This window comes from Ornithorhynchus anatinus, chromosome 19, assembly GCF_004115215.2.
Source record: "Ornithorhynchus anatinus isolate Pmale09 chromosome 19, mOrnAna1.pri.v4, whole genome shotgun sequence".
Taxonomy (NCBI): domain Eukaryota; kingdom Metazoa; phylum Chordata; class Mammalia; order Monotremata; family Ornithorhynchidae; genus Ornithorhynchus; species Ornithorhynchus anatinus.
The window spans coordinates 14,093,395-14,115,149 of NC_041746.1; the positions used below are offsets into that span (position 1 = coordinate 14,093,395).

At 64.0% G+C, this 21,755-nt stretch overlaps 3 protein-coding genes across 10 annotated transcripts in view; 1 reads left to right on the forward strand and 2 right to left on the reverse strand.

The window, feature by feature from the left end:
* The window catches only part of TJAP1 (tight junction associated protein 1), a 24,662-nt gene extending 14,994 nt beyond the window's left edge, over positions 1-9,668 (forward strand). For 5 of the 6 annotated variants that reach the window (XM_029047474.2, XM_029047476.2, XM_029047475.2 and 2 more), the window contains 10 exons: positions 1,796-1,910; positions 2,169-2,203; positions 2,488-2,655; positions 3,468-3,496; positions 5,116-5,277; positions 5,386-5,452; positions 5,739-5,768; positions 6,504-6,611; positions 7,138-7,221; positions 7,801-9,668. In XM_029047474.2, the coding sequence (XP_028903307.1) occupies positions 2,533-2,655; positions 3,468-3,496; positions 5,116-5,277; positions 5,386-5,452; positions 5,739-5,768; positions 6,504-6,611; positions 7,138-7,221; positions 7,801-8,901 (1,704 nt within the window). In that variant the 5' untranslated portion in view covers positions 1,796-1,910; positions 2,169-2,203; positions 2,488-2,532 and the 3' untranslated portion in view covers positions 8,902-9,668. The remainder of the gene's footprint in view (positions 1-1,795; positions 1,911-2,168; positions 2,204-2,487; positions 2,656-3,467; positions 3,497-5,115; positions 5,278-5,385; positions 5,453-5,738; positions 5,769-6,503; positions 6,612-7,137; positions 7,222-7,800) is intronic. The other variant, XM_029047479.2, reaches the window with a different exon arrangement.
* Positions 9,635-13,869, reverse strand: LRRC73 (leucine rich repeat containing 73). Of its 3 annotated transcripts, XM_029047486.1 has the most exons (6): positions 13,459-13,847; positions 12,973-13,133; positions 12,460-12,582; positions 11,556-11,656; positions 10,791-10,989; positions 10,325-10,490 (listed from the first exon to the last, which is right to left on the reverse strand). In XM_029047486.1, exons 1-6 carry the CDS (start codon positions 13,728-13,730, stop codon positions 10,420-10,422), a joined length of 927 nt encoding a protein of 308 aa, XP_028903319.1. In that variant the 5' UTR covers positions 13,731-13,847; the 3' UTR covers positions 10,325-10,419. The 3 variants fall into 3 exon arrangements, with proteins under 3 accessions (XP_028903317.1, XP_028903319.1, XP_028903318.1); XM_029047484.1 differs by lacking the exon at positions 11,556-11,656 and having other exon boundaries at positions 9,635-10,490; positions 13,459-13,853; XM_029047485.2 differs by lacking the exons at positions 10,325-10,490; positions 10,791-10,989; positions 11,556-11,656 and adding an exon at positions 11,733-12,150 and having other exon boundaries at positions 13,459-13,869.
* A 1,608-nt stretch (positions 13,870-15,477) lies between these two features.
* YIPF3 (Yip1 domain family member 3) lies at positions 15,478-21,753 on the reverse strand. The gene is made up of 9 exons (XM_029047487.2): positions 21,586-21,753; positions 19,615-19,812; positions 19,362-19,468; positions 18,682-18,727; positions 18,262-18,354; positions 17,941-18,072; positions 17,587-17,700; positions 17,158-17,281; positions 15,478-16,764 (listed from the first exon to the last, which is right to left on the reverse strand). The coding sequence occupies exons 1-9, from the start codon at positions 21,649-21,651 to the stop codon at positions 16,631-16,633; spliced, it is 1,014 nt and encodes a 337-aa protein (XP_028903320.1). The 5' UTR covers positions 21,652-21,753; the 3' UTR covers positions 15,478-16,630.
* Positions 21,754-21,755: the final 2 nt, after the last annotated feature.

Below are 21,755 nucleotides of genomic sequence, written 5' to 3' on the forward strand. Positions count from 1 at the left end.
CCTCCGCCCCGGAGCGGGGCCGGAGGGCGCTCGGGGGCAGATGTGGGGCAGAGGGAGGCCGGCGGGCGGTTGCTGTGAGAGCCAGCCGAGGCTGCTGGTTATTGTTTGCCATCCGCCCCCCCAGGAATGCACCGTGTCCTCCCCGGCCCCGGCCCTGGCTCCCACCCAGCATTCCTGCGCAACAAGTCAGCGCGGCGGGCGGCGGGCGGCCCGGGCCTCCGGGGGACACGTTCCCCGCCCCGCCGCCAAAGGGGGCCGACGAGCGGCGGCTCGGGCCTGCCCGGCCCCTCCTGCCATCCCTCTCTCCCCGCAACCTGCAGATAGGGCTGGGCCTGTGCCCGGCGGCCTGGGGACACAGTGCCGCTTCCCCGCCTGGCCGCACGACAGGCCCGGCCCCCGGCACGTTCCCTCACTTGGCTCGGCCCCCGGCACGCTCCCTTCTCCTGGCCCGGCCCCCGGCACGCTCCCTTCTCCTGGCCCGGCCCCTGGCACGCTCCCTCCCCGGGCCCAACCCTCGGCACGTTCCTTCCCCTGGCCCGGCCCCCCGGCCCTCTCCCTCCGAGGCCCGGCCCCCGGCCCGCTCCCTCCCCTGGCCCGGCCCCCGGCACGCGCCCCGCTCTCGGCCCGCTCCTTCCCCTGGCCCGGCCCCCGGCCCGCTCCCTCCCCGGGGCCCGGCTGGAACGGGTCGGGAACAGAGTCACGGCCGGGACACGTCCCGGCGGCGGTAGCCAGAAGGAGCCGGCGCCCAGCCCGCGCTGCTCTCTCAATCACTCCCCGGGGGGTGGGGTGGGGTGGGAGTGGGAGGAGGGCAGAAGGAGGGCACAAAGAGGGCAGAGGCATGGAGCTGCGGGAAGGGGGCAGGCCACCCGAGGTAAGCGCCGGCTGCCCTCGGGCGGCAGTGGTGCTCATTGCAACCGGCAGCGTACCCTTCTGACAGCCGAGGGAAGCCGAGCCGGGGCTTTCGGGCCCTCCCGCCCTCTCCACGTTGGGTGAGGGAGAGAGACAGGCAGAGAGAGCGAGATTGGGGTGAGACGTCTGACACGTGTGGCGGGGGGCCTGCCCCTGTCTCGGGAGGGCCCGGCTTCAGACTCGGCCTCCCCTTGGCACTCACGGTGCCCTCCCGGTTGCGTGCCCTCTGGGCCCCGCCTCCGCCCACTTCCCATCTCCGACTGCCCCTTGCTGGGCGGCCTTTCACACCAGCCCCCGCCGCGGAGCCCCAGGGGGTCGTGCGAGAAGGAAGGGCCACGCAGCGTCGGACTGGGAACCTTGGGTGTGATAGGGATGGGGGCTGCGTCCGGCCTGACACTTTCGTAGCCACCCCAGCGCTTAGTACGGAGATTGGTCCGTAATAAATGCTGAACAAACCTCCAGGGTTATTATTGCCATTCTCGGCCCAAACAGCGGAACGTATTGAGTTCCTGCCGTGCGCTGAGGATTGGACGGGGCACTTGGGAGCGTACCCGCTAACTAGAAGATGGAGTAGCCCTGAATCACCAGTTAGGGTCAGGTGGTGGACCCAGCTCTCCCTTGTGGGGCTAAGTAGGCCCAGCAGGTGGAATTCCTCAGCCCTTCTCCCTCTCTCTCTGCCCCGTGAGGCTGACTGCTTAATAATAATTGTGGTATCTGTTAAGCCCTTACCATGTGCCAAGCGCTGTTCTAAGCGCTAGGGTAGATACAAGGTAATCAGGTCGGACACAGTCTTACTTCCCGGTTCTTTCCGGCAGCCGAGGGCAGGGTCCGGCGGTGCCGACGGACAGGCCACTGATGCCCGGCTTCCCTTTCTTTTCCATCTCAGGTTTCGGGAGCCGTCGGCCAGGCGAGGTGGGGAGACCGCAGGATGCGGAGAAGCGAAGGCTGACTGCGGGTCGGTGGGGAAGGGGAGGCCACCGCCTTCGGACGACCCGGCCCGGGTATGGCTTGGTCCAGGCCCCGCTTTCAGGAAGACGGGAGCTGGGCGGGGGCGTAGATGAAGGTGGGGAGCAGAGCGGGCTCCCCTTGCGGGAGGAGGTGCCGCTCCTCCCGGGGGAGGGAGCAGGGAGGGCACGTAAACTCCGCTGACCTGAGCCTAGCCGAGAGCCGGTGACAGCCGGTCCCTCAGCTGGCGGAGGAAGCTGGGAAGGGACGGCCCCCTGGGGATGACTCCCGGCTCCTCTCATTCTTCCCCGCAGGATGCCCGACTGAGCCCCCTCGGGGAGTCCTGCAGGTGAGTGCACGGGCCCCCCGGACGGTCGACCCATTGTCTCCCAAGGCTGCTCCCTGCCCCTGCTCCATTCACAGCCTTCCAAACAGATGAGAGGGAGGGAAGGAGGGACAGAGGGAGGGGATGGCCCAGTGGGAAGGGGGTGACTGGGCCGGGGGGAAGGTCTGTCCCTGTCTCCCTGGCATAGGGTGGGGCCGGGTCTCATTCACGCTCCCGCTCTCACTACCAGCCTAGGAGCTGCCGACCAGGCCTCTGTTCCAGCCTGCTTCTCTCTCTGCCCCCGACAGGTGAAGCAGCTGCCCCCCGCCTCCTGCCATCACCCCTGCCCCAGGATGGCCAGCACAACCCCAGCCAAGAAGCCGTATCGCAAGGCCCCCCCACAGCACCGAGAGCTGAGGCCCGAGGTGCCGGGGCTGCGGGCCGAGCAGGACGGCGTCAGGGCTGAGCCGTGCCAGGTAACGGGGCCCACCTCAGTGAACCCCTCTCCGCCCGCCCACGGGGCATCGAGCAGACAGGACCACCCCCGACTCAAGCCTCTGCCACTCTCCGTTTCACCTTCTCCCCTCCTCTCTCGGTCTTGGGAATCGGGGTTAGAGCCAAGGCCCCCGGGGGAAGTCTGGCAGGACCCGCTGGCTCTGCCGCATCTGGAGTCACGGAGCCAACCTCCGGGGACCGAGGATGCCCACTTGCACCCCAGAAAGCCCCACGAGGCCTGGAACCCTTCCAGACAAATGCCCTGTGGCTGTTGACCCCGGCCGGGACTCCCCATGCTTGTCACCGCTCAAGGGCATCCAGCCCTGGCACCGTCGGGGCCTCCAGAGACCTGGCTGGCTGGTTAGCTGGGGAGGACCAGCCCTGACCAGGGGAGGAAGGGGAAGAGCCAAAGAGAAGCCCCAGGGCAGAGACCATTTGGTTTTCCTGGCCTCCCACGCTTCTCCGACCCACTCCGCCCGCAGTGTTCTGCTCTGTGCCCAGCTGGCACAGGGACCTCAGCTGTTGAGCTGCCTCAGTCTCTCCCAATCTGGGCCCTGCCTCGCTCCCCCCCGCAGTGGTCTGTGTGGCTCTCAGGTTGGGGTCACAAAGGAGCTTTTGGGCTGGTGGGGTTCGCTGGCTCTGGGATCTGGCGGAGAGGGTGTGTGACCTCTGGACTCCCCAGCCCACTTGGAGGGTTTTGTGGGTGAGGAGTCTCTGTCCAGCTGCTGGGCAGGTGGGGGACGCAGAAGAATCGTTCAGAGTGGACTCCTAAGGCCTCTCTCCTCTTTCCCAGGAGCCCCTGACGGATGCAGAGAGGATGAAGTGAGTGCCTATCTTCGTCACCCCCCTGCCCCCCTGCCACTTGTCGATGCTTCTTCACTGGCTTCTTGTTTGAGCGTTTTTGGATTTTTTTTCCTACTAATATAGAGTATGGTATTTGTTAAGCACTTACTATGTGCCAGGGACTGTACTAAGCTCTGGGTTGGGTTCAAGCAAATCGGGTTGGACACAGATCAACTAATAATAATAACAATTATGGTACTTAAGTGCTTTATGTGTGCCAAGTACTGTTCTAAGCGCTGGGGCAGATACAAGTTAATCAATCAGGTTGGACATTGTTCCTGTCCCTCATGAGGCTCCCACTCTTAATCCCCATTTTTTTTACAGATGAGGGAACTGACCCTCAGAGAAGTGAAGTGACTTGCCCAAAGTCACACAGCAGACAAGTGGAAGAGCCGGGATTAGAACTCAGGTCCTTCTGACTCGCAGGCCTGTCCATGCCTCCCTCCTCCCACCCCTCACTTGCCCAGCCCTCTGAACTCCATTTTCAAGAGATGAATAATGGACAAGGCTCTTCGTGGAGCCGAGAAACCAGAGCTCCAGGTCCCGGTTGCCAGGTAGCCGAGCTGGAAACTAGAGATGGGAGGACAGGGGATGGGGGGCCCGGCCTCCCAAGTAGGTCCCCGCTCTCTACCAGCAGCTCCCAACCCTCTGAATAAGGGAAGCTGTGGTATTTGTGAAGCACCTCCGAGCCCGGTAATAAACAGTGCGGTAGATAGAATGCAATCAGAAATAGTCCTCTAGACGGTATGCCCTTTGTGGGCAGGGAACGTGTCTGTAATGTTGTTCCGTTCTACTCTCCCAAGCGCTTAATACAGTGCTCGGCACAGAGTAAGTGCTCAATAAATACGATTGCCTGCCCGACTGCCTGCCTGGGGCTCAGTCTCTGCGAGGAGGAGACGTTTTTGCAGAGGAGACTGAAGCAAATAAAGCTAAATAGCTCGCCCAGGTTGTTCACGCCAGACAAGTGGCGGGGCGGGATTAGAACCCTGGTCTTCTGATTCCCAGTTCGGTGCTCTGACCACTGGACATCCTGCTCCGGCAGCGTGGATCTTCCGAACCCCTCAATGGTTGAGCGAACTCCTTGTGCTCCCCGGCCCGGAGCCGAGCTCTTACTTGCCGCTTCTGTATTATAATAATAATGTTGGTATTTGTTAAGCGCTTCCATACTGTCCCCTGCTCTGCCGGAGGCCTCTGACCGGCTGACCGGTCTAGCCCAGTTGTTCTCCCAGTCCATCTCTGGCTCTCTCTTCCCCAGAGGAAGCAGCGTGGCCTGGTGGAAATAGAACAGGTCTGGGAGTTAGAGGACCCGGGTTCTAATCCCAGCCCCACCCCTTGCCTGCTGCGTGACCTCAGGCGAGTCACTTAACTATTTTGTGCCTCAGTTCCCTCATCTGTAAAATGGAGATTATGACTGTTAACCCATGTGGGGAATGGACTGTGTCCAACCCGATTAGTTTGTACCTACCCCGGCGCTCAGTACAGTGCCTGGCAAATAGTAAGCGCTTAAAGAATAGCATTTAAAGAAAAAGAAAGGGAGAGACCACCACAGTGCCGTTCCTCCCTCCCCTCCTCTCCGACCTCTCCCCCTCCGGCCCCAGACTCCTACAGCTGGAGAACGAGGAGCTGCGGCGGAGGCTGGCCGCTGCCACCACCCGGATGGAAGCGCTGGAACAGGAGCTGGAGAGCGGCCAGGACTTCCTGGAGTCGGAGCTGGGCCAGAGCCGGGAGGAGCTGGACAATTTCAAGGACAAGTTCCGCCGGTGAGGCCGGACTGGGTGGGGCGGGGGGTGAAGCCGTCCGAGCTTGGGGACCTTCTGGGATGAGAAGGTAACATCCGGTCGTCCGTCTTCCCCCCCCGTCCCCCAAAGGCTACAGAACAGCTACTCGGCCTCCCAGAGGAGCAACGAGGAACTGGAAGAGAAGCTGCACACGCTGGTAAAGGGCCGGGAGAGAGTCGCGGCGGACACGCTGCCCGGAGCCGGGCGGGAGACCCGCTGGCCAGGGAGGGGCTCAGCGGGGTCGTGGCGGCGAAGAACCCCCCCGACCCGGCTCAGGGGACGGCAGGGAGGAAGGGAAGGCGGGCACTTGGCCGGGGTCGGACGGGGGGGCCCGGAGGGCGTGGTGTGTTGGCTGCTCTGGGCCTGCCTGTCTCATGGCTGTTTCTCTGTTTCCTCCTCGTTGCTCCCCTATGCTGTCGCTGCCAACGCTCTTCTTCTCTCAGGCCTCTCTCAGCCAGAGCTGGATTTTGGCAGTTGCGTCTGAGTTTGTGTGTTTTCTCCTCTGCCCCTCTTGCTTCTCTGCATCCCCCATTCTCGGGCCCTCCCTCCCGGCCACCTCCCAACCCCGCCAGTCGCTCCCCGCACGTGGCCCGGGCCCCGGGTTCTGACCCGAGAGGCTACCTCTGTGACCGAGGCGGTCCCGACCCGGTGACTCCACCGGAGGCTTTGTGTCGGAGGCCCCCGGGTGCCCCCGGGCTGATTCTGCTTTGTGCCATCCTGGGGCCGGGAAGGCCTGGACCTTTCCTTGTCGCGGGTCATGGTTCAGAATCGGCCCCAGGGACTCCCTCGAGCCGGTCTTCCCCGCGGAGCCCAACCCACCTCACCTACTCCCGGGCCCAGCCGAGTACGACGTGGCTCACTGTGGCCAAAGGATACGGTTGCCCCCTCCTCTGCCTGGCGGAATCTGAGCCGTTTCAAGTTGCAGCAGAGGGTGGGCTTCCCAGGGAAGCCTCTGCTCCGTGCTTGTCCGACCACCTCACGTCATGCCACGCCACACACTCTCCAGATTAAATCCGCGACTGTGTGTTGCCCGAGACGGGACCGGAGAGCAGGGAAGGCCTCGCCTGCGGCTCCCTGCTCCGTCCGCTTGCCCGCTTGCCCACCCATCTTGCCTGCCTTGGCGCCTGTGTTTTTCCGGGTGGGGCTTGGGGGCGCGGCGGGAGGGGACCCAGCCTTGGGCCTCGTTCACGCCGAGCCTTGTGCCTCAGATCAAGAAGGCCGAGACGGACCGCAAAACTCTGGACTGGGAGATCGTGGAGTTGACCAACAAGCTGCTGGATGCCAAGACCACCATCAACAAGCTGGAAGAACTCAATGTAAGGGCCTGGGCCAGACCCGCCCCAGCTTCTCCTCGAGCCTCACTCGGGGCGCGGGGCCTGGGGAGATGGGGTGGGGATCCAGGGTCAGACTAGGGGAACCGGAGAGCCTAGTCCCCTTCCCTCACAACCCTTCTTTTCCAGTTAAGGGCAGTGGCCCCCGAGCGGAAATCGGGGAGTGCCTGTCGTAACCCCCTAATCCCTCCTGTCGTCCATCCGCCAGTGTCTGGCTGATTCTCCTCAGGGCTGGTCAACGGAGAGGCGGCTGTTGGGCCCAGCGTGGTCGATCAAGCCAGGCCTCTGACTTCTCAGCCTGTGCTGGGCTCTCCCTCGGGGCCCACGGGGTCACCACGCTTCCCTCTCTCCCGATTGCCTGCCGGGGGCGGGGGGGAAGAGGGAGGGATGGCCATCGGTCCCCCAACGCTTAGAACAGTGCTCGGCACATAGTAAGCGCTTAACAAATACCAACATTATTATTATCGGTCACGGCGGGGAGCGAAGTGACGATCCCACGTTCTGCCCGCAGGAACGGTACCGGCAGGACTGCAACCTGGCTGTGCAGCTGCTCAAATGCAACAAGTCCCATTTCCGCAACCATAAGTTTGCCGACGTGAGTACCGCCTGCTGCCCCGCCCCCACTCACTCTCTTTCCGTGTCTGCCCATTCTCTCCCGGCTCCGCCCGCCTTGGCCGAGTCCCTCGGGCTCTTTCCACCCCGTCTCCGGTGGGCCGGTTCAGCCGCCTGGTGCCCACGGATCCCTTGGCGGGATCGTGCTGCCTCGCCGGCGTCCGGCGTGGGGGGGTTGCAGCCAGTCCAGGTCTGGAGAAGCTTTGCGCTGGCCACCGGGGTTGGGGGTGGGAACTGGGGCAGGAAGCCCCTGGCGGACTGTTTCCACCAATCATTGTCCTCCAGTGGCTTCTCAGGCCGGGTAGGGATCAGGGTTAGGGGCATCAGGGTCAAGTAGGGGCCAAGTTATCATCAAGGCCCAGTTCTCCCAGGTAGTGAGTTCCTTGGTGGTGGGGCTGAGAGCCACCCTCCTGCCTTTCTCCGGAAGGGCAGCAACTACCCTGGAGGTGAATTCGGAGAGGGTGGAGGGTCATGCTGGGGGGCCGGGAAGAGGGGAGGGTCCAGAGGGGTCTGTGTCTGTGCCCCAATTGGGAGAGACCATGACGCGGTTCCTCCCCGCCAGCTCCCTTCTGAGCTCCAGGACATGGTCAACAAGCACCTGCACGGCGGCCCGCAGGCCGACGGCCCCAGCTCGGGCCCGGGCCCCGGCGACGTGGTGCCCGCCGCCGTCATTGCCCGGGTCCTGGAGAAGCCCGAGTCCCTCCTGCTCAACTCGGCCCAGTCGGGCAGCCCCGGCCGGCCCGTGGCCGAGGACGTCTTCGTGCACGTGGACATGAGCGGGGCCCCGGGCGAGGCCCGGCCCCCGGCCCAACCCAATGGCCAGTGTCGCCCGCCGGGCGTCCCGGCGGCCTCCGCCGAGGAGCCCCCCCTCCCCTCGTTTGAGAAGCTGAGTCCCTACCCCACCCCGTCGCCCCCGCACCCCCTGTACCCCGGCCGCCGGGTGATCGAGTTCTCAGAAGACAAGGTGCGCGTCCCCAAGAACAGTCCCCTCCCCAACTGTACCTATGCCACCCGCCAAGCCATCTCCCTGAGCCTGGTGGTGGAGGAGGAGGCGGGGGCGGCGGCACCCTCCCGCTCAGGAGGCCCGGCCCCTGCCCCGGGCGGCCCGCCGCCCCCGCCCCCGGGGGCCCTCGCCGGCTCGACCACCTGTGAAGAGGACCCGCCGGCCGGCTGGCGCCAAGTGGTACCCGCGGAGCGGCCGGCCCCCGGTCCGCTGGCCCGCCCCGCCACCACGTTCAGATGCCGTTCGAGCGCCTCACCGCTGGGGCGGGGCCGGGGAGCCTCAGGCTCCTCCGACGGGGAGGACCCGGCCCCCCCAGGATGGGCCGCGGATCCCCAGAGCCCCGGCCCCCGGCCTCTCCCGCTCAGCCCCCCGGCCCGGGGCCGCTGGCCGGACCCCGACCCCGAGGACGAAGAGGAGTTGAACCTGCCCGTGACTGTGGCCGAAGAGCAGCAGCGCCTCCTCTCCGGGCACGGGAGCGAGGAAGAAGAGGAGGAGGAGGAAGAGGAAGAGGAAGAGGAGGACGACGGGCCGCCTTCCCCTACCAGGGCCGGACCGGGCTCCAGTCGTCCCCACCGCAGCCCTAAGCGAATGGGCGTTCATCACCTGCACCGCAAGGACAGCCTGACCCAGGCCCAGGAGCAAGGCAACCTGCTCAACTAGGGGCTCCTCCATGCCTTGGGGGACCCCCCCGCAGCGGGTCCCCGGCCTCCCCCTCCCCGGCCTCTGGCCTGCTCCGCATCCTGACTCACCCTCTGCCCCCAGCCGGGGCCAGGGACCAGCAGCGCCTTTCGTTTGGGGTTTGCCTGGCCTTGAGTCCTAAGGAGGAGGCCCCAGAGTTTGGGTCGGGGGCAGCTCGCTCCCAGCACCTCCCCCCGAGGGGCTCCCCGAGGGTTGATTTAGGCTTGGGTTGCCTCTTCCCTCCTCTGCCCACTCCTTCTCCCCTTCCAGCGCCCCTGGGTGCCCCAGGGGCCGGGCGGGAGCTGCCAATGCCAGAGACCAGTATCTGGGTCCCCGGGCCCACCTCCTCTCCCCTGGGCTGGTCTGCTCATGGGTGGGGGTCTTCTTCAGTGTTTGCCCCCCGGCACCCACTCCCCAATTTCAGGGGGCCAGGAGCATTTGGGGATTCGTTTTCAAGTTTAAACTGCGGGGGGAGAGGGGCAGGTCTCGGCGGCCCCTTGCCCTTCTTCCCCTCAGTACTGCATCTTGTGCAGGGGAGCCCTTGGAGGTCGTTCGGGCCCGGGCTCAATTGCTACTGCCTCCTTAGGGCCTGGGAGGAAGAGGGAAGGTGGGGAGGGGGTCTTCACCCACCCCTCACCCTTCCCGTTTTCCCCCATCACCCCTGGCACCAGACTGTTGCCCTCAGGTTTGGGACGCTTTCACATTGATGAGTCTATTTTAAAATAAGAAATAAACTATTTTATCGTTAACAGGTTTGCTCACTTCACGCCTTCTTCCTCAACCCGCTTCGACTCCCCCGGCTGCCCGCCCCACGCCCTCCGCTGCTCTGGCCCCCGAGTCCTCGTGTCCAGCGGGGCCACGAGGGCATCGCCCCTTCCCGCCGCCATTACCGCCTCCGTGCCGCCACGTTCGTCAGGGCGGGAACGCGGGCGGCCGGGCTGAGGCTCGGGCTGGGTCGTGACGGGCATCGCGGCCCTCGGGTAGGGACGGGACCGTAACGGGGTGACCCCGGGCCCACCCCAGCCCTGGATGCTGGGTCGCCCTACTCGGCCAGGGGGCGGGAGGGCGATTTGGAGGCACGGGGCAGCCGTAGGCCCGTTCGGGGCACTGGGAGCCAGCTGGGGTCACGGGCTCTCAGGTCCCCACTGCCCTCGTCCCCCAGTGACCAACAGCCGCCCGGCTGCTTGTGGACTTTTTAAATAGAACGAGTCAAAGAGCACAACTATGCTCCGGCTCCCCTCCCCTCCCCACCCCCCCCAGAATAAATACCACCTCACAACCCTCCTGGTCCACCCTTTCCCTCCCCCCCGAGCCAGGAGATCAGTGCTCCAAGTGGGACTCCTCCCCGCACGAAGGGCGACCCCCCACTCCCCCATCCCACGCAGGATGGGCCCGGTGGCGTGTGCAAGGGCAGCAGGGGGAGGAGGTAGACCCACGTACAGACATGCCCAGGTTGTGGGGGTCGGGGGGCTGGCGGAGAGGGGTCCAGGGATGAGAGAGTCACATCTCCGTCTCTGCCAGCAGGCTGTCCCCCAAGCCCGACGTCATCAGCACCATCTGGGAGCCGGGGGCTGCGGAGGAGAGAAGGTTGGGGCTCAGCTGACGTTTGGGGGTTCTGAGCGAGCGTCAGGACCCTCGTTACTGCATGATCGGCAGTTGAGGGGACGAGGGCAGTGGGGACCTTCAATTCCCCTTTCCGTTTTCCCATTCACGGTATCACAGAAACGTCCTCTCCCCCGGGCCCGCGCTCAGGAAATCCGTGCTGGGTGGGGTCTGGGGGGGGGGGAGCGGATGCTATCGGGGGAAGGGAGGGGGGCCCTGAGTCAGAGTGGGAGGGGCAGGGACTCCCGCCCAGCCCGGCCGGCCCTTACTGTTGGGGCCAATCCAGGGGCGGCCCCGCTGGTGGCCGGCGGTCTCCGGCTCTCGCTCGGGCCCCTCGGGCTCCTCCTCCTCCTCGCCCTCGGACAGCAGGTCGCAGATCTGCTGCTGCAGTTCGGGGCTGATGCTGTTCTCGGCCAGGACCAGACTCCGCAGGGCCGTGGGATAGTTCTCCACCATGTCCAGCAGCGTCTGAGTGACCGCGGGTGGCGGCCAGGCGGGAGGGGAGATCGAGGGGAGGGAAACGGAGATGGGAGGAGAGAGGCCATGGAGGAGAGACAGGAGAGAGGAGATGGAGGAGAATTGAGACAGAGGGGAGAGGAGAGGGAAGCGGCAGAATTGGGAGGGTAGGGAGGACAAGATGGGGGAATGAGGAGACATAAGCAGTCGAGTACAAGGGTCTCCTGGCCCAATTCCTTGTTTTCCCCCTTCCTCCTCCTTCCCCTATGGATCGCCCTGAGAGCTCTCTGCTCCGCACCCACTTTGTTCCCCCAATCTTCTTCCCCCATCCTCTCACTTCCTCCTCTTGCTCCCTTCCCCTCTGCGTTCTTTTCCAATGCTCCCAAACCCTAAAACCCCTACTATTGGACCTGGTCCCCGCCCTGGGTGGGGCACGTGTGTAGGGGCAGGTGGTAGGGAAGGAGGAGGAGCGGGGCAGGGCGGAGGGTGGAGAGGCAGCGCCAGCAGTAGCAGGAGCAGCACTGACCGCCAACCTCTGTGCGGGGCTTGCCCGGGGCCAGGATCCCCCAGCCTCTCACCTGGGCAGACTGGTTAGTGAGCCCCGTCCCCTCCAAGTCCAGGACCTCCAGGGTGCGGCTGGAGGCCACGGCCACGGCCAGCATCCCCGCCACGTGGTCACCTGGAGTGGGAGACCCGGGTCCAGACCACTGCCCACCCCAGAGCTCCGGGCCCAACGCCCCCACCGGCCTCCCCCAGCCGCCCCCGCCACCAGGCCACCCAACTCCCTATCCTATCCCGGATCCCCTTGAGCTGCGACTCGGAGGGCCGCTGCCGGAGGGCGGTTAGGACCGGTTGGTGACTGTACGAGGGCAGCCGGGATTGGCCGGTGGCTATAAGAGGGATCAGAGGGTGGCTGCAGGAGGGCAGCCGGGATCGGCGGGAGGTCGTGGGAGGGCAGCAGGAATCGGCGGGTGGTCGTGGGAGGGCAGCAGGAATCGGCAGGTGGCTGGAAGAGGGCAGCTGGGATGGGCAGGTGGTTGCAGCAGGGCAGTTGGGATTGGCGGGTGGTTGTAGGACGACAACCAGCATTGGCGGGCGGCCGGAGGAGGGCAGCTGGGATTGGCGGGCGGCTGGACGAAAACTGGGGCGGAGGGCGGCTTGTGCTCCCAGTAGCTGGAAGGAAAGCACGTGGCGGCACCCTCCAGCCCCCCGCCTCACCCATCTTGGGGATTTTCTTCCACTTCCTCTGGGTCCCCCTAAGGTCCAAGGCCACTCCTCCTCCAGGACGTTTGAGGCCGAAGGGCGAGAGTGGCCTTTCCTCAAACGGAAGAGGCCCCTCGGCCCCTCCCCGCCGCCCCCGTCCTCCGACCCCCTTCCGGGCGCCAAGGGAAGCCAGACTCTACCGCCTTGAGGGTGAGTGGCCGAGAGGCCTGAGCCGGGGGGTCGGGGCGGGGGGACGGGCCGTGACCTCGGAAGCCTCACCGAGGGGGTTGTAGTCCAGGTTGAGCACTCGGACCTGGGAGCTGTGGGCCACGGCGATGGCCAGACGCCCCCAGCCCTTAGGGGTGACGCCCGGGTTGGCGCTCAGAGTTAACTCCTTCAGGCCTGGATGGGCACACACAGAAAGAGGGATATCGCGGGTGAGGAACAGAGTTGGGGGCCGGGGGGCTCGTGGGGTGGGTTACGGCGGAGCCTCTGGTAGAAACAGAGACCTCACCAAAGTCCGGGAGAGGGGCTGAGGAAAATGGGATCCGGGGTGTGGAAGCCTCCCCCCCCCCCCCCCCCGCAAGATTCCCATTTGGGGGATGGAGCTGATGCTTGTTTCCTGAAAGCACGGTGGGTGGGGGGGTGTCTGCAGTGTTTCTCCCTCCCCCCCCGGGGCTCGTGGGGACCTCGTCTCCCGCCCCTGATGCCTTGGGGGAGGTGGCACGATTGGGGGCGAGGAGGGGCGTGGGCCACCCTCGGGGGGCGGGGGAGGGGGCTCCGTCGGCCTACCGGACTTGGCTCCGTCGGGGGGCAGGAGGCCGCAGATGAGGTTGATGCCCTCGTCGCCCAGCATGCAGTCCCCCAGGTCCAGGGCCACCAAGGACGGGTGCAGGGCCAGGGCCGGGTTCAGCAGGGCCAGGCCCGCGTCCGTGAGGGGGCTCCCGTGGAGGCTGCGGGGGCGAGGGGGCCGGGAGGTCAGCGGGAGCCGGGGAGGGGGGGCTTCTGCCTTCCGACCCTCCCTCGTTTCCCGCACGGGCGCTCGCTGTGTGTCCCCCCGAGGTCGAGCCGGTCCTTTCTGCACCTAGAGGCCCAGCTCCGAGCTCCTCGCACCAGGGAGCAGCCGGGTCAGGCCGGCGAGGGTCCGGGGGGGATGAGCAGATGAGCAGGGGGGAGGGCCCCTCGAGAGCAGGGGCTCCATCCCGAGGAGACGGGGGAGGGGGCTTCGGCTGGCCCGGGCGGGGAAGGGGGAGCCGGGGGTGGGTGCGCGGCACTCACAAGAGGGACTGGACGGAGCGGTTGGCCCCCAGGGCCTCGGCCAGCTGCTTGACGCGGGCCGGGCTGGACACGACGCCCAGGTTGAGGTTGAGCTGCGCCAGGGCGGTGGCTCCGGCCAGGGCCCGGCAGATGCGTCCGAAGTCGCGGTCGCAGAGGCGGCAGCCGCGGAGGGACAGCAGGCGCACCGCGTTGTCCCGCAGGCCCCGGCAGATGTCCCGCACCTCGGCGCCCGACAGCGGCTCCCCGGAGATCTGGATGGAGCCGGGCAGCATGGTGCCGGAGCTACAGGAGGGGGCGGGGGCTCATGGCCGTGCGGGACGCTGTGCGGGGCGCACGGCCCGGAGGGGCGCGGGCGGCCGCCGCAGCGCCGGCTCGGGCTCCGTGCGGCGCCGGTTCCTATGGCAACGTCCGCATCCCCGCCCCCCCGTGCGTGCTGTCGTCACCGAGAGCCCGCCCCCTCCCCCCCTTGGGTGGGGGGCGGTCCCTGAGGCGAGGCCATAACCCCCGTCGAGCGTTGAAGCGGATGGGCAGGGCAAGGACAGCGCATTAATAACGTTGGTATCTGTTAAGCGCTTACTATGTGCAGAGCCCTGTTCTAAGCGCTGGGGGTGGACACGGGGGAATCAGGTTGTGTCCCACGTGGGGCTCACAGTCTTCGTCCCCTTACAGATGAGGGAACTGAGGCCCAGAGAAGGGAAGTGACTCGCCCCCAGTCACCCAGCTGACAAGTGGCAGAGCTGGGATTCGAACTCATGACCTCGGACTCCAAAGCCCGTGCTCTTTCCACTGAGCCACGCTGCTTCTCTCACCACGGTGGTGCGGCCGGCCATCCTCCGGCCCGTTTGGCCCTCCTCACAGCACCCCCCTGCACAAACCCCCTGGCAGGCCTCCCCCCAAGAGGCTCCTTGCGGGCAGAGATCCTGCCTACCTCACCGTACACCCTCTCAGGCGCTCACTGTAACACTCTGTACACAGGAGTGCTGGAGAAATACCCCCAGTGGGTCGACTGAGTGACCTTTGTGGGGGAAGGAGATAGGGGACGGGAGCAATCCACTCTTGCCACCCTGCATCCCTAGTGACGGGCCAGTTTGGAGTGATGATGATGGTATTTGTTTAGTGTTTACTGTTCTAAGAGCCGGGGGGAATACAAGGCCATCAGGTTGTCCCACGTGGGGCTCACAGTCTTCATCCCCATTGTATGGACAACGGAAGCGAGGCACAGAGAAGTGACTCGCCCAAGTCACACAGCTGACAGAAGGCTGGGCCGGGATTAGAACCCACGACCTCCGGCTCCCCAGCCCGGGCCCTTTCCACTGAGCCACACTGCTTCTCGGAGGGGTGTTGGTCGACTGAGGTGGCCCGTTCGGGGGCCCGGGACCGCCGTTCAAGGACGAGGGCTCTCTTGTCTTCACTCCTGTTCAGAGCCAACTCTGCTCAGTGTGAATCCGCAGTAAATGATGTCGGTGACGGTGAGCCGGAGAAATCCCTTATTCAGGTCACCACAGAAACTCCCAGAAATGGCCCAGTTTGGCCCCTGCACAAGGGAATGGTGACTTCCTAATGTCCTCCCCACCCATTGCAGTCTTCAAGCTCCTTGAAGGGAGGGATCTGGTCCACTGACTCTCTTATATGCTCCAAAGTACACAGCTAGTGCTCAACAAGTCCTATCGATTGATTTCAGGTAGTTGGACGGGGCTGTCTAAAGCAGAACATTCTTAGGTAAGGGCCCTGGGGAGAACTGCGGTCCTAAAAATGTTTTCACCCCTGTGTGAGATGCAAGCCGTCCCCCTCTGGACCTCAGATGTGACAGGTATTGGAGGAGGGATAGGGCCTAAGGTATAGCACAGAGCAGCTCAGGTCAAGGATAAGGGTGGGCAGACATTTAACTCCAACTGGGGAGGCTCAGGGGCAGACAGGGAGCTGGGCCCGAGGCGACTGTGGAAGTGAAAGTGGGAGAAAGTGGTAGGGGCAGAATGAACACCAAAACCACCCCTATGAACTCAGGCGGTGACTTCCAGCTCTTGGCCATAATAATAATAATATTAATAATAATAATAATTGTGAACTTTGTTAAGCACTGTGGGCCAAGCCCTGGGACGGTTACAATCTAGTCAGATCGGACACAGTCCCTGTCCCCCATGGGGCTCACAGTCTAAGGGAGAGGGAGAACAGGTACCGAGTCCCCATGTTACAGACGAGGAAATTGAGGCACAGAGAAACGATGTGGCTCGCCCCGTGTCCCAGAGCAGGCAAATGGTGGAGCTGGGACTAGAGGTCGGGTGTCCTGAGTCCTAGAGCTGTGTTCTTTCCACTGGCCCCGCTGCTTCTCTGGCCAGGTAAGGGTGGGGAACCCAAGGCAGCAGGAAAAGCACAGAGGTCAGCCAGTCTGCGCCTGCTTCCCAGCTCTCAAACACTACTGCTCAGATTACAAAGCACCGGTAGCCCCCAGGGGTGTGTGGGTGTGTTTGTGTGTTGGGCACGGTGGGGTGTGTAGGGCAGAGGAGAGGGGAGTTTGTGAGTCCTTGCATCAAACTCAACTGGGTTCAGAGAAGGCCCTCGCAGGTTCGCCTTCCCCTCATAGGTGCAAGACCTAGAATGGGGCTGGACTTCCGGCTCTAATTCTTGGGTCCATGGGATGTGGAAAGATGGGGTTGGGGGCGGAAGGGGTAGAGAGGGAAGGGGCTCCAGCTGGGGCAGAAGAGACCGGGGAGCTTAACCCAAGACAGCTGTCTGGGGGATGAAGCCCTGCACAGCGTGCACGCTCTCCCTCTTTCCCTGCTCCACCCTGCCACTCTAAAGGAGTGCGGAGCTGGGTTAGGGGGACCAGGGAGCATCAGTGCTCGCTGGGTGGGAACCGTGGCCTTGCCCTGGATGTGCCTCCCGTGGGCACGTGTGGTTTGGGGCCTGACCCCGGGGGTCCCTGCCTTCTGTGGCAGAGGGAGGGGAAGCGGGTCCCAGGTTGAGACTGGGGCTGCAGGATCCAGGGGCGGGACAGGGCCGGGGGTGGGAGGAGGGAGGCAGGGGCAGGAGTCCCGGGAGTGGGGTGGAAGGAGGGTGGCATGCAGAAAGCCCGGCCTCTAGCGACCACGCCCAGGTGCCCAGCATGGTCCTTTAATCATTCCCTCGGGCGGACGGGGCAGCGTCCGGGAGGGCGGCCCAGAATGCCTGAGGGTCAGCGGGGTCGCAGGGTCAGCAGCAGGGCCTTCACGGTGTCGTTGAGCACGGCCACGGCGGGCCCGGCCGGGACGTCCCGGGCCACTCGCTGGAAGGGGGGCACGTTGGGGCCCTCCAGGGTGTCCAGGAGTCCTGCGGGGGGAGGGGACGGGCAGTCAGGAGTGGCCAGAGATGGGCACGGAGCTGTCTCGTGGGCAAGGAGGCCCGCGTGGGCCCTGGCAATGCGGAGAGCTGCGGCTTTTAAAGCCCAAAGCCTGCGGCTGCTGGGGCCTTAGCCAAAGTGGCTTCCGTTCCTTTGCTCCCCAGGGAACGAGTCGGGGTAGAAGTGGGGAGTGCAGGGGGAGGAGAAGGAGGAGGCAGCTGGGCCAGCTGGCGGCCGGGTGGACAATGCTGCTGCAGATTCCCCTCTGACCTGCTTTCCCGCCGGCCCAGCCCAGGACCTGGGCCTGGGGCCAACAGACAGAGCCCCACCCCCCAAACCAAGCCCCCCGGGCCGCCTCCCCCTGCCCCCCCCCGGCTGCTTACCTTCCACCACCTTGTGGTAGGCAAAGTGCAAGTAGAGCAGGAAGAGCATGTGGAGAGAGGCCAGGGTCCCGCACAGGAGCAGCCGCTGGGTAGGGCCCACCGTCCGCGATAGCAACACCGCCACCTGAGCTCACGCCGGGCCGTGGGGGGCGGGGACACGGACACGGGGGCACACGGACACAGCCACCAGGCGTTGGTGCATGCCCGTGCCCGAACTACGCCCCAGTAGGGAGACAGCCCCCGCCAGCGGCCCAACCTGGTTTGCCCCACCACAACCGCGGCTTTCTCTTCCCTCTGCCCCCACCCTCGAAATCCCCCTCCCCTCTGCTCCCCCCCAACCCTGGGCTTGCCCTCCCCTCTGACCACCCCCCACCCGTAGCTCGCACCCCCGCAGCTTCCACCCGGTCTCCCTGCCCCCACCCAGCTCACCATGCGTAAGGTGGACAGCCCGCCCAGCAGCAGCCAGAACAGGTAGAAGAGGGCGTGGAGGTGGACGTTGTAGGTGACAAATAAGACCACGCAGTGTCCGAACAGCCCGTAGCCCTGGAACAAGGTGGGAGAGGGGAGAAGGGAGGCGGTGTCCTCTAAAGCCTACGGGCCCGAGGCTGGTGCCGGGTTCCAGGGGCACGCGCTCTGAAAATCCCCCCTTCCCGCCCCACCCCGCCCGCCGAGCTCCGCTAGCTCTCCCGATCCGGGGCAGCCACGGCCGGGCTTGGCACTCCGCCCGAGTTGGGGAAGGGTCCGGAGGTCTCCCCAACCCCGGGGCCCGACACCCAGCCCCACCAGCAGGGCCAGCATCTGCAGCATGGTGATCTGGGCGTTGCACAGGTAGGCCAGGAAGTAGATGAAGGAGGAGACGCCCAGCCAGTAGCCGAAGCAGGTGCCGATGGCGGTGCCCATCAAGGTGCCCTCTCGCTGGGGGACAGAGGGCAGGGCTCGGTCAACCTTCGGCCTCCCCACCACACTCACCCTCGCTTGGGCCCGACAGCAAAACGGACGCAAATGTCCTCTTGCGGCCGGCCCGTCCCCCGGTCCTCGGCCCCGCCCCCGGTCCTGGCACCCACCCACCCCACTCCCCCGCCACATTCCCGTCCCGCTCCTTACAATGATGGTGTCAGACGTCTTCATGCCGTGCAGGAGGATGGCCACCAGAGTGAAGACCAGCATGAGGGGTCCGTACAGCTCACCTGCGATCTTCTGCAGACGGAATGTAGGAGGGCAGGGACGAGGTGCAAGGGGAGGGGGCCCCTGCTCTCCCAGCGGCACAGTGCCTCAGCGCCCTGCTGAACCCGCCGACACCCCTCAGCTGGGCTTAACCCCGTCTCCTGCCCCTGCAGGCTGACCGAGAGGGAGGAGGGAGCAGGGGGGACGGTGGCAGGGGGCTTCATCCCTCTCCCACGGTCATGAGCACCACACTGTGCACAGCCCTTCCTCTCCCAGGGGGTGGGATTGGCGGGAGTGTGCCTGGGGCTGATCTCTGACCAACATCCTCCTCAGCAGCTGGATCCCGCTGCCCGCTCTTACCTGGGGGAAATTGACCATTTTGACGGGGATCAAGGATTCCAGAAGCCTGGCAGGGGAGAGGACAGCAGGAGGGGAGAAAGGGGAATCAGAACAGGGCTTCCCTTTGTGGGCCTTCCCTCCCTCCCTGGGCAGGGGGAAGCTGCTCCTGGATGGGGCCCGGGGGAAGACCAACTCGGGGGGTTGCCGAGGAATCCTATGATCCCCGCCCCGCAACCACTGGTTGTTGCCCGGAAGAGATCAACGGGCTGGGGAGTTCTTGGGGAGGTTCCCACGGCAGGACCAATGGGGGGAAATTGCGCAGGGGGATGGCTGAGTTTGGGGGTGTAGAGGATTTACTGAAAGCACTTAATCAACATCATCATCACCACCTTCCTTGGTAGTAACAGAAGCAGCAGTATTTATTAAAGGCCCATTCAGTGCCCAGTCCCCGGGGCCAGCTGCCCAGTGTTCAGAAAAAAAAACCATTCCAAATCCAGGGGACGGGAGGGGACCAGAGACATTCCAGATGACCTCAGGGTACCCGAGGGGACGAGAAGCAGGGGCGGGAGCAGAGCCCCGCGTGCCCACAGTTCACCTGACCAAACTGGTGGGTGACCGCGGGATCTCGCCGTGTTTCTGGGGGAAGGAGGCAGGGCTTAGAGAGCTTAGGGGTGGGAGGAGGGAAGGACCCGACTCCTCACCTGCTGCGCACCTGGGCGGGCTCCACGTCAAAGTAGGGCCGGAGGATGTCGATGTTGGCGTACAGGCTGAAGGCCTTGGTGGCCTGCCTCTTTCCGGCCTGCCACATCTGGGAAGGGGCAGGAGGGGCCGACGGTGAGGAAGACCGCCTCCCTCGGCCTCCTTTTTCCCTCCCTGGGCTTCCGGGAGCCTGGACGGGCCTTCCTGATTCCCGGGGAGTGGTGGCCGTGGATGGGGGGGCGTTGCTCCACTCACCTGGTCGGCCACCTGGCGGCTCAACTGTCCCTTGAAGCCCTTCATCCCCAGGAACTCGCCATCTTCTTCGTCAGCGGCGGCGGCCTCGGCGTCCACCTCCTCCTCCCGGAGGCGCTGGTGCAGCTCCCCCATGTCCTCAAAGCTGGAGCCCGATGTGTCGTCCATGTTCTCCATGTCGATGACGGCCGAGCCCCCGCCCTGGGTTGGGCCGACACACCTCATCACCTGACCCGCCCGCCACTCTCAGCCTGGCGGGAGCTTGGGGGCCGGGGGGACACCTTGCCTTGTGCCTCTATGAACAGGTAGGGAGTTGTTAACTTATCTAAACCTTTCCTCATCCATAGAATGAGGTTGAAATACTTGTTCTCCCTCCCCCTTAAACTGTGAGCCCCACGTGGCTTGATTATCTGGTATGTACCTGAACGCTAACAAATACCTTACTATTAATTTATTATTATTACCTGAAGAAAATATATCCATAGAGTCATTATGAACCGGAAATGACTCGATGGCACTTGATAATATTATTACTACTATTGTAGATCTGCCTAGCTACAAGGAAAGCTGTAGAGCCCTTGAGAGGGTTTTGGGGGAAGTCCAAGGGAGATTTGGAAGGGTGAAACTGGGGATCAGGCACCCGCTGTTGTCCTTCTGCTGAAAACAGGTTGTGAGAAAATGGGCTGGGAGTAAAATTCATTCAATTCAATCGTATTTATGATAATGATAACAATAATTAGGCCATTTGTTAAGCGCTTACTTTGTGCCTGGCACTGTATTGTGTTGAGGTGGATACGAGCAAATCAGGTTGGACTGTGTCCCTGCCCCACTTGGAGCTCACACTCAATACGTAGCTCAGTGGAAAGAGCCCGGGCTTGGGAGTCAGAGGTCATGGGTTCTAATCCTGGCTCCGCTGCTTGTCAACTGTGTGGCTGTGGGCAAGTCACTTCACTTCTCTGTGCCTCAGTTCCCTCATCTGTCAAATGGGGACTAATACTGTGAGCCTCACGTGGGACAACCTGATGACCCTGTATCTCCCCCAGCGCTTAGCACATAGTAAGCGCTTAACAGATACCAACATTATTATTGTATCCCCCCCCACCACGCTTAGAACAGTGCTCTGCACATAGTAAGCGCTTACCAAATACCAACATTATGGTATCCCCCCACCGCGCTTAGAACAGTACTCTGTAAATACTAAGCGCTTAACAAATACTAACATTATTATTGTATCCCCCACCGCGCTTAGAACAGTGCTCTGCACATAGTAAGCGCTTAACAAATACCAACATTATTATTGCATCCCCCCCACCGCGCTTAGAACATTGCTTTGCACATAGTAAGTGCTGAACAAATACCAACATTATTATTGTACCCCCCCACCGCGCTTAGAACAGTGCTTTGCACATAGTAAGCGTTTAACAAATACCATCATCATCCTTTCCTGCAGGTCACTGAGGCACAGGGAGGTGAAACGACTTGCCCAAGGCCAAGCGGCGGGCAAGCGGCAGACATCGATTAGACTGTGCGCCCGTCAAAGGGCAGGGACTGTCTCTGTTGCCGACTTGTCCATTCCAAGCGCTTAGTACAGGGCTCTGCACGTCGTAAGCGCTCAGTAAATACTATTGAATGAATGAAGGCGGGACCTTCTCATCCCAGGCCCTATCCACTAGGCCGGGCTGCCTCCCTGCACTGAGCGCTTACTGTGTGCAGCACCCTGCACTGAGTGCTTACTGTGTGCAGCACCCTGCACTGAGCGCTGACTGTGTGCAGCACCCTGCACTAAGCGTTTGGGCGAGGTGGCAGGAAGGGAAGAGCTCCCTGGCAGCAAAGGATGCCAGGTGGGCCAAGAGGGATGGCCTCGGTCCTCCCTTCTCGCTCTGTTTCCGGAGAGCCCTCGCTGCCCGGAGGCCGGGGCATGGATAAGAAGACCTTTGGAGGATACCGCTCGGCCTCCCCGGACGGGGCTGTTACCTGGACATTTTCTTCGAAGGCCGCCCAGTCGGGGGCGGCTCCGCTGGGGGCGGCAGGACCGGCCATGCCCCCTCTCCAAGGGGGCGGTGGAGAAGGTGAAAAAGGACCCGGATGTTGGTCCCTCTGGAGCCCTGGGCCGGAGGGAGCGGCGAGATCTCGCGAGCGCGGGG

Excerpts from the sequence above, each read along its gene's own strand:
- LRRC73 (XM_029047484.1), bottom strand. The coding sequence starts at position 13,730 with ATGCTGCCCGGCTCCATCCAGATCTCCGGGGAGCCGCTGTCGGGCGCC. Across the intron at positions 13,134-13,458 it reads CGCTCCGTCCAGTCCCTCTT|CCTCCACGGGAGCCCCCTCA; the intron begins GTGAGTGCCGCG and ends TCGCCCCCGCAG. Across the intron at positions 10,990-12,459 it reads CCTGGACTACAACCCCCTCG|ACGCTGCTGGACATGGTGGA; the intron begins GTGAGGCTTCCG and ends GCGGTCACTCAG.
- YIPF3 (XM_029047487.2), bottom strand. The coding sequence starts at position 21,651 with ATGGCCGGTCCTGCCGCCCCCAGCGGAGCCGCCCCCGACTGGGCGGCC. Across the intron at positions 18,728-19,361 it reads CCCGCCCAGGTGCGCAGCAG|GCTTCTGGAATCCTTGATCC; the intron begins GTGAGGAGTCGG and ends CTCCCCTGCCAG. Across the intron at positions 17,282-17,586 it reads GGCTGTCCACCTTACGCATG|GTGGCGGTGTTGCTATCGCG; the intron begins GTGAGCTGGGTG and ends GCGTGAGCTCAG.